This window comes from Nycticebus coucang, chromosome 6 (assembly GCF_027406575.1).
Source record: "Nycticebus coucang isolate mNycCou1 chromosome 6, mNycCou1.pri, whole genome shotgun sequence".
NCBI lineage: Eukaryota > Metazoa > Chordata > Mammalia > Primates > Lorisidae > Nycticebus > Nycticebus coucang.
Window position 1 is genome coordinate 31,084,764 of NC_069785.1, and position 10,217 is coordinate 31,094,980.

At 52.1% G+C, this 10,217-nt stretch overlaps 1 protein-coding gene across 1 annotated transcript; it reads left to right on the forward strand.

The window, feature by feature from the left end:
- Positions 1-10,217, forward strand: AJUBA (ajuba LIM protein). The gene is made up of 8 exons (XM_053594763.1): positions 1-1,340; positions 4,276-4,377; positions 5,465-5,532; positions 5,663-5,725; positions 6,809-6,939; positions 7,023-7,074; positions 7,805-7,873; positions 8,341-10,217. Exons 1-8 carry the CDS (start codon positions 335-337, stop codon positions 8,464-8,466), a joined length of 1,617 nt encoding a protein of 538 aa, XP_053450738.1. The 5' UTR covers positions 1-334; the 3' UTR covers positions 8,467-10,217.

Consider the following 10,217-nt stretch of genomic DNA (forward strand, 5'->3'; position numbering starts at 1 on the left):
GGTCTGAGGCGAGCGTGAGAGCGAGGGGGGCGGGGGCCGGGGAGAGTGGGACTGTCTGGAGAGTCGACGCGTGAACACATAGACCTGCGGACGGGACAGCCACGGCTGCAGGCTCTTCTAGACCCGCTTAATCCCAGATGCGCGGGGGGAAGCAGCCTCTCCCGCTGGGGGATGCTGTGGGATTCCTGGCGCCGGGCATCCGGGCCGCCCGCTAAGCCTCTGTGCCTACCCTGTGCCCCTGGGGAACAGGAGTCCAGCCGCAGGGAAAGAGAAGTGGCCGAGACGCTGCCGGGTGCCGGGCGGGGAGGGGGCTGGAGGCCGCAGGCCCGAGGACATGGAGCGGTTAGGGGAGAAAGCCAGTCGACTGCTGGAGAAGTTCGGCCGCAGAAAGGGTGAATCTAGCCGTTCTGGGACTGATGGGACCCCCGGGCCGGGCAAGGGGCGCCTGAGTGGGTTGGGGGTACCTAGAAAATCAGGGCCCCGAGGAGCAAATGGGGGACCCGGGGATGAGCCACTGGAGCCGGCCCGGGAGCAAGGCTCCCTGGACGCTGAGCGGAATCCGCGCGGCTCCTTTGAGGCGCAGCGCTACGAAGGGTCCTTTCCCGGGGGGCCGCCGCCCACCCGGGCCCTGCCTCTACCTCAGTCACTGCCCCCCGATTTTCGGCTGGAGACCACGGTCCCGACCTTAAGTCCCCGCTCCAGCTTCGCCAGTAGCTCAGCCAGCGACGCAAGCAAGCCGTCCAGCCCCCGGGGCAGCCTGCTGCTGGACGGGGCAGGGGCTGGCGGAGCCGGAGGTAGCCGGCCCTGCAGCAATCGTACCAGCGGCATCAGCATGGGCTACGACCAGCGCCACGGGAGCCCCTTGCCCGCGGGACCGTGTCTGTTTGGCCCACCCCTGGCTGGGGTACCGGCAGGCTATTCCCCCGGAGGGGTCCCGTCCGCCTACCCCGAGCTCCATGCCGCCCTGGACCGACTGTGCGCTCATCGGCCCTCGGGGTTCGGCTGTCAGGAAAGTCGCCATTCATATCCCCCAGCCCTGGGCAGTCCTGGAGCTCTAGCCGGGGCCGGAGGGGGAGCGGCCGGGCCTCTGGAGAGACGGGGGGCGCAACCCGGACGACACTCGGTGACCGGCTACGGGGACTGCGCCGCGGGCGCCCGATACCAGGATGAGCTAACAGCATTACTGCGCCTGACCGTGGGCACCGGTGGGCGAGAAGCAGGTGCCCGCGGGGAACCCTTGGGGATTGAGCCGTCGGGTCTCGAGGAGCCGCCAGGTCCTTTCGTTCCGGAGGCTGCCCGGGCCCGGATACGGGAGCCAGAGGCCAGAGAGGACTACTTCGGTGAGTGAGAACTGTTTAGGGACGGGAAGGGACCAGTCATTGCATTCGGTTCAACACACCCCGACAGCCAAAGTGCCGGTGTCCCGGGGTCCGAGACAGAGATGTGGGAGTAGAAAAGAAACAAGAGGGATGGGATGGGGGCGGACTACAGAGCTTTCTCTCCTTCCTAATGCGTTTCAAATGAACCGGGGCTCTTCATTCCTGGTAACTTCAAATCCCCCCCGATTGTCTCATGAGTCCCAGTTTCTCGAGCATTTGAGTCTCGCTTTTCTGCAGACGAAGCCTCGTAGGGAAGGGACCAAGTGGAGCAGTAAGGGTATCCCCCCATTTGTTACCCCCTTCACCGCAGTGTCCCTGCAAGATTGTGCGCGCCTCTCCCCACCCGGGCTCAGGCTCCGCCCGCAGGAATTCGGGGAATGCGCGGGTGGGGGGGCGGGGCAGGCGGGCCGCGTGCGTGCCGACTCCTGCCCAGGCGCTCCAGGTGCCCGCGGGCGGGGCCGGCCTCAGCCGCGCTACCGAGGGGTGGAGTACAGGGGTGGAGGGGTGCTTCCTAGTGTGCGCAGTGCAGTGGCCGCTGTCGGGGTAATGGAGTCGAGGGGGGAGGATGGAACGTCCAGGGATGGAAATCAGGGACTCAACTGCTGTCTCAGTCCTTGCTCACTAGGTACATGCCTGGGCATTTGGGCAGAGACCGGGTAGTACCAACCTCTGTTCTCCCCATCCTCCGGAAGTTAGGGCAAAAGCCATGACCATTGGAACACCATCACTCCTGGATGGATGGTAACTACCCCAAATAACTTGGCCTTTAGTTCTGGCAATACTTGCTCAGAATTCAGGGTAGAAGTAGCCCCTTACTTCTTGCTACTGTTAAGGTACCTGGTCAATGTTTCCCTACCCCCCTCTATTCAAGAAATTATTGATTATACCTTTCAGTTATAGCGCTATTGAGGTTTTGAACGCTCTTTTTGCTGAAACTCATAGGCATGTTTACTATATAAAGAAATACTGTTATGACTGAGACTGAGAAGAAGTGGCAGGGTCACCCCCCCAGGGCTTTGGGCCTGTTCAGTTTTCTAAGCATCTCCTTCCCATTTTCTCAGTACCAATGTTCCTGCCCTGGACCCCATGCTGTAGAACTCTATGGCTAGAAATTTGAATAGGAGAGGTCCTATTCACATTCACATTCATAGCCAGAGAGGGATGATTGGGGAGGAGGTTCAGGGTTAGGTAGCAAGCTGGAAGGACCCTTCATAGTTCAACCCCAACTCCTCCCCATTCTGTTTCCCCACCCTCAAACCCACCCTGAGAGAGGAAAGCCCAGAGCATATGATACTAAACCACTTTAATCAAGGGAGCCTGAGTGACAGGGCCCAGTTAGCAGTTTCCTTTTAAGGCCCAGGAGACATGGTTGGGAATCTTAGGCTGAACTATGCAAACTGAAAGGAAGAAAGGAACTCAGACAGTGCAATAAAATGGCAGGAAGAACATTGGTGTGAATATGCTGGGTTAGAGGAGGTGAGGAAGACATGCCTAAGCAGTTTTCCTCTCAGTCTTCCCATAATGTCCAAGGTTTCCCCAAGAATGGCTCTGCCAGGACCCCCAGTTACCCCCCTTGACAGCACCCCTACAAATGCCTTCTACCCCCAGCCCTAGCCTGACTGTACTCTCCTACTCCTGCCCCTACTAGGGGCCCTCTTCTTTGGCTTCAGCCTTGCCCAGCTGCCAGAGGGTGGGAGCAGGACAGGCCTGGGCCCATCAGTTGCTGCAGCTGCTGCACAGGCTCCCAAGCCCCTGGGCAAAGCCTGGGATGGGCCCCAACAGGCAGGGAGTGTGGCAGCCTGCCGAGGGGAAGAGGTGGGGCAGGCCCGTTGGGATCTGCTCCCCAAAGACAGGCCCTAGCCCTCACTCATAGGCCTGGAATTGGGGAGTGGAGGGAGGAAGAACACACCCAAGAAAGGCTGGTGCCAGACCCAGGTGTATGTATCTTAGTGGGGGGTGGGAGGGTGGTATGTGTTGGGGAGGAGCAGTTCAGTTTTGTGTCCCTCACATGATAGAGGGTTTAGGGGTTCTGATGCCCTGTCCCCCCACCCCCCATGCAACTCTGATTCCTGGAACACACCCTACATTTTTAGCAGCCACCTCCCTGCAGGAGTCATGCTCACATGGTCCCCACTGCACAGGACCCTCTGCTGAGCCAGATTCTTCTCTACATCCTTGAAGCCTGCAGCAGAGAGAAATCATGTTATAGCTGAACAGTAGCTTGTTTTACTGATAGAAAAACTGAAGTCCCAGAGAGGTTTTCTGGGCCTGGCTTTCTTACTCTAAAAGTTTTTTTTTTGAAGCAGAGTCTCACTTTGTTGTCCCCAGTAGAGTGCTTTGGCATCATAGCTCACAGCAACCTCTAACTCTTGGGCTCAAGCAATTCTCTGGCCTCAGACTCCTAAGTAGCAGGGACTTCAGGCGCCTGCCACAACACCCAGCTATTTCTACAGGTGGGGTCTCGCTCTAGCTCAGGCTGGTCTTGAACTTGTGAGCTTAGGCAATCCGCCCACCTTGGCCTCCCAAAGTACTGAAAATTCTAGGAAGTTTTTTTATATGCTCCTGAGCTTCTGTGGATCAGCATCTCTGACCATTTGTCCTACATGCTGTGACAAATGGGGTCATACCTTGCTCTTATAGTCTTTTCTCCCTAAGAAAACCAAGGCATCTGAAGGCATGGGACCATATTTTTGACTTTCTTCGATTTTCTTTAGTAGTGGGTACTGTGCTGCAAGATCTTGCTGCATCCCATTGCTTGTTATCCTCAGAAGGAAGCCCATCAGAAGGAGGCTTTGTCCTCTGGTACCTCAGAAAGGAGCAATCAGAAAAGCTTGGGAATCCTTGATTTGAGCTAGGGGAGTGGAGTGTGACACCAACAATCTTTCTCTTTTCTCAGGCACCTGTATCAAGTGCAACAAAGGCATCTATGGGCAGAGCAATGCCTGCCAGGCCCTGGACAGCCTTTACCACACCCAGTGCTTTGTCTGCTGCTCCTGTGGTGAGTGCAGCGGTGCCACGTAAGCACCCCCCATACACACTTAAAAGTGCTGTGGGGGACAGGAGGAGATCTTCTGTGTCTTCACTTGCTCACAGAGCATCTGTTGGGACCCCACAAGTATCTGGAGGCCCACCTTCTCTCTTGCTTCCCCTCTTTGCTCTACCTGGCTCTCCTTCCCCTGAGGTAGATCTGCTTTTTGGAGACCATCTTCCCTTCCTCTGTTTAGAACTCTTTCCTCTCCTCTGTTCCTCCCTCTTTCTTATGCCTCCCTGCTTGCCCAGCCTGGACTCCCGCCCAGCCCTCTAGCCTCTCCTTGGTGGGGCTTGGTCTTGGGCAGCCCAGTTGCCCAGGGTGATAGTGAAAGACTGGAATGTGGGAAGGGTGGGGGTGGGCTCGAGGAGGGGGGAGCTTTGGGAGGTAGAGAGGGGGGTTTTCTCTTGGCTGGTCAGAGTTCAGCCACCTCCCTAGAGTGCAGGCCACCAGGCCATGCCAAGCTGATGACATCATGCTTCAGGAATGCCCGCTGCTGTTAGCTCAGGAGGCCCGCTTTGGGGGGAGGGTGCTCACGGCCTTAACTTCCCCCCTTACCTCCCTCATTACCTCTCCCCACTGCTTACCCATTCTGATTCCTTTGCTAAACCTTTAATCTATCTCTGCCTATCTGACTCTAGTACTCTTAGCTTTTTTTCTCACTCCCCCAGTTTCTGCCTAGTTCTCTTTAAGGTCATCTGTCTGTCTATCTGTCCTGTTTATAGGCCCTTTCTGGCTATGTCTCTCTTTCTCTCTTTCCTCCCCTGCATCTCATGAGTTTCTAAGCCAGTGTTTCTAAACTGTTAAGGAGGCAGGAACTAGAAGAGCAGTGAGCAGAGGAGAGGGGAAGTTGGCTGGAAAAAGGCCAAAGCAAATTGGAATTACATTAGGTGGGATTTTAGTGTGGGGAGGGAGGATAGACAGCAATTAGGAGGAAAAGCATTAAAGTCCAGGTTTAAATATATCTTGCAACATTGGGGAGCAGGGATCCCAGAATAGGAGAAGTCATGTGCCTGGGCTGTGGGATAAATTCCAGCCTCTTCTCTGCTGCTTCTAGGGCGAACTTTGCGTTGCAAAGCTTTCTACAGCGTCAATGGCTCTGTGTACTGTGAGGAAGATTATCTGGTGAGTGAGGGGTCCCCTACACCTGGAGTTGGCACCTACATTGGGACCCCCTTTCTTGGTGGCCCATTGGGGTTCTACCCATCATTCTCAGCTTAATATTATCCTCCCTTTGTCTTTCCTTTCTCCCTAGTTTTCAGGGTTTCAGGAGGCAGCTGAGAAGTGCTGTGTCTGTGGTCACTTGATTTTGGAGAAGGTAACAAAAGTGGCTTTGGCTGAGACTCTCTGAGAGATTCAAGCTGAGGGGTGGAATTAGAGTCTCTGAGGAGTGGAATAATGGACACTGGTAGAAGGTCAGGGAAAAGAACCTATTACCAGATGAATCATTTTAATCCTATTCTTCCCCGGAAGAACTATTGACAGTGGCTTCCCTCTGCCTTTGGGATCAAGAGTGGGCTCCTAAGCCTGGGCTTCTGTGACCCAGCCCCTCCTAAATTCTGTAGGCCCTCTAGCCTGGGCTAGGAGTGTGGGGTTCTGGGTCATAATCCCCTTTCTGGTACTGGTTAGAGCTCAATTTTCTTTCTTATAAAAAAGAGAGATTTAATTAAATCTGTGATTCTCAATCCTAGCAGCATAACAGATCACTAGGAAAGAACCAGAGATTGTGATAATAAGTCTTGGGTGGGATCCAGGCATTAATGTTTTGTTTTGTTTTGTTTTTGAGACAGAGTCTCAACCTGTCTCCCTGGGTAGAGTGCAGTGGTGTCCCAAGTAGCTGGGACTACACAGGCATTAATGTTTTTTAAAAACTCCCTAGATGGTGGCGTCCATAGCTCAGTGGGTAGGGCACCAGCCACATACACCAAGGCTGGCAGGTTTAAACTCCACCCAGGCCAGCTAAAACAACAATGACAACTGCAACAATGACAACAAAAAATAGCCAGGTGTTGTGGCGGGTGCCTGTAGTCTCAGCTACTTGGGAGGCTGAGGCAAGAGAATTGCTTAAGCCCAAGAGTTTGAGGTTACTGTGAGCTGTGACACCATAGCACTCTAACCAGGCTGACATAGCAAGACTCTTATCTCAAAAAAAAAAAAAAAAGCTCCCTAGGTGATCCTAATATGTAGCCAGGATTGAAAACCATTGGCCTGAATGTTGTCTAAAGGCCTTTTTCATGGTTTCTGCCTCCATTTTAAGACTTTGGTTTTCTCAAATTATATAGCATTATTCTAATAGTTTTGCAGGGGGTTGGATGAGGTTAATGGGAGTAGCAGGGAACATAATGGGTAGCTAGAGAGCTGCAACTGGATGGTAACTGATTCTCTTCCCACCCTGAGCCAGATCCTACAGGCAATGGGGAAGTCCTATCACCCAGGCTGCTTCCGATGCATTGTTTGCAACAAGTGCCTAGATGGCATCCCCTTCACAGTGGACTTCTCCAACCAAGTGTACTGTGTTACTGACTACCACAAGTGAGTCCTTCCTTTGGAATGTGGTATGGAACTGGGCCTATGGATTCTCCAACCTCAACTTATCTCTTCCCTCTGTCTTTCAGAAATTATGCCCCTAAGTGTGCAGCCTGTGGTCAACCCATCCTCCCTTCAGAGGTCAGTATGTCTGGGTGGTATGCAGGGCCACCAGTGCCGCTGCCTCTGGGGAAGGGATGGAGACATGCTGCTTGGTCTCCTGTGGGAAGTGGTAGTGCTGAGGAATGTACTTTGCAAAGATTCCCGTGTGACTCTGCTCTTGGGGTCACTACCCTGACCCTAACATCCGGGCCTGGACATGTTTGACAGCCTCACTGGGCCCAGGCTCTATCTCTGCTGTCCCAGTCTAGAGGAGGAGACTTTCTTTGAGGTCAAGCTCACTAGATTTCAGATATAGGGCCTGGAAGAAGGTGGGGAGAATCCTCAGGGCTGGTAGGAAGGAGTCAGAAATGATTTAAGTTGTGTGTACAGAGGGTACGCCTGAGGAGAGAAGCCAAAAGCCAATGAGGAAGAAGACCCTGTTGGATCTCCTATCCCCCAGCCTAGCCTACTTTTTTTTGCCATCTGCCCTTTTCCCTTCTCTCTGCTTCTGGTGAGTGAAGGATCTATGGGACCCCCTCAGAAGGAGTGTTCCATGTGGGACATGCCTCCTGGGGCAGCCCATGACAGAACATGAGGAGAGTTCTGATTTACAAAGGCATTTCAAAGCTACAGATGATAAGATGATCTCCAGAGCTCTGGAGATTTTGTGTGATCTTCCCCTAGGGGCCAGAGGGTTCCTGTATTGAGGGAGGATGGAATTTGGGGGCATTGTACTTCTCTCATCCCCATGGGGGTATGCATGTTTCAGGGCTGTGAGGACATCGTAAGGGTAATATCCATGGACCGGGATTATCACTTTGAGTGCTACCACTGTGAGGTAAGTACTGGGGTATAGAGCTGCTAGAAAAGGAATAGAACCAGGGAAAGGGGAGGAATGAAGTCCTAGAACAGCTAGGTGTCTATGGGAGAGGTATAGGGCATGGGAAACCAGAAAGGTGCTATAACCTCTCTCCAGTCTCTTTCTTTTCCTCCAGCCACTCTCTCTGGTCCTAGAAGTTTAGTCCTTTCTGAATCTGACCTCCCCAGAGTCAAGACTAAAGAAAGTAGGGATTCCTGGTAACTGTTGGAAATACAGCTTGTCTCCTTATTTCTACTGCAGCAGCGACACCTGGTGTCCAGCTGAGATATTTTTTCAGGATTCTTGTCCATCCCTTCCATCCCTCCTTCCCCCACAACCTTTTCTTCCAGTTATTAGGAGTCTGGTATTAAGCAGGGCAGACTCCCAAGATGTCCTCAATGTCCAAGGTGCCTGGGCTGAGGTGAAGTAGGTGTCTTCTTCCCTAGGACTGCCGGATGCAGCTGAGTGATGAAGAAGGCTGCTGCTGCTTCCCTCTGGATGGGCACTTGCTCTGCCACGGCTGCCACATGCAGCGGCTCAATGCCCGACAGCCTCCTGCCAACTATATCTGAACTGCAGTCACAGCTGCTGCCATCACAACCATTGACAAACTTCTCTGGCCAGTGGGCCCCCTGAGGCCAGCAGAGGCAAAGGATGCACTCTACAGGCCTGGCAGAAGAGTTCTCTGGGGAGGGCCCCAAGGTCCAGAGATCCAAAGATCATGACATTCCAAATGGATTCCAGAGAAGGAACTGTCTAATTGCCAGGGTGGGGTAACTGGAGTTCTTTCTTTGTATGCAGCCTGTGCTCAGGCACACACAGGCCAATTTCAATACTTTCTGAACATCTGATTCTGGTTTATATCTTCAGTGTATGTTTGTGCATAAGTTAAGCAATGTTTTAGATTACCAGAGGAAATGACCTACCTTTAGGTGAACTGGTTTCAGCCAAACTGACTAGAACTAAATCAGAGTGTTTTGCTCCCTCCAGCTACCCCAAGTTCCAGAGTTTTACAGTTTGGGTTGATATAACCTGGGATCTCTCTGAGAGGTGGCAGTGTTGAACTACTGCCAGGGAACCAAGTGTAAGAGTGACCTGAAAAGAAAGTGAGAGAGAGAGCGTGTGTGTGTGTTTTTGAATGCACTTGTGTGCATACACAGGACTCTAGGGCTCAGTGTACCTAACTTGTGAATGTGGCCAGCCTGAAGCTTCCTAAACATCCTACCTAGTAAGTTCCATACCCACTTACTACTTCTCCCAGCTGAGAAGAAGATAAACCAAATACAGGCACCCACCCAGCCTCTCAGGCCTATGTGAGTTCCTGGCAACCAGACAGTATAGGCAGCAGGCTTATCCACAGCTGGACCCCATTCCTGGCAGAGAGATGAGGAGCTCTCCTAGTTCTTAGAAGAACACCAAGAAACAACTCGGTAATAAGGTCCAGGCAGTGCCCATAGCTCAGTCAGCAGGGCGCCAGCCACATACACAGAGGGGGGTGGGGTTCAAACCCAGCTTGGACCAGCTAAAACAATGACAACTGCAACAACAACAACAAAAATAGCTGGGCGTTGTGGTGGGCACTTGTAGTCCCAGTTACTCAGGAGGCTGAGGCAGGAGAATTGCTTAAACCCAAGAGTTTGAGGTTGCTGTGAGCTGTTAACGCCACAGCACTCTACCAAGACATAGTGAGACTGTCTCAAAAAAACCATAAGGTCCAGAGTTTCTACCTCTTTATCTAGACAAAGAGATAGGATACTATGGTAAGCACCTGGCTCACCACAAATCTGACACCATTGTGTAGGGCACAAAAGACTGAAGAGCTTACATTTGGTTCCCTAGCAGTAAGTAGCTCACTACTCCAAACCTGGTACCCCTCCGAGGGATCCCAGATTACATCAACTACTACAAAATTCCAGCGTTTGGGGTAGCTGGAGGGAGCAGAACACTTAGATTTAGTTCCAGTCAGTTGGGCTGAAACTAGTTCACCTAAAGCTAAATCTTTTAAAACCAATTCACAGAAAACGTGTTTCCTTGAAGTTCAGTTCACATAATGACCAATTTGCCAAAAGCTCAATTCCCTTTTCGGTGTTTTTATATCTGTGTAGGTGTCCTTTTTTTGTCATGCTTAGGGTATTTCAAGGATGCATATCCATCCAAGAGTACTTCAGAGTTATTATAAGCAACATAAATTTATCAAATTTGCAGCACTTTGTAAATGATGAGATTGCTTCCTACCTTTATGGATGTCTTTTTCTATGTTATTTACTTTTCAAACATTTTTTAAAAAATTAAAGTTTTTAGCAATAAATATAATTGATACAGA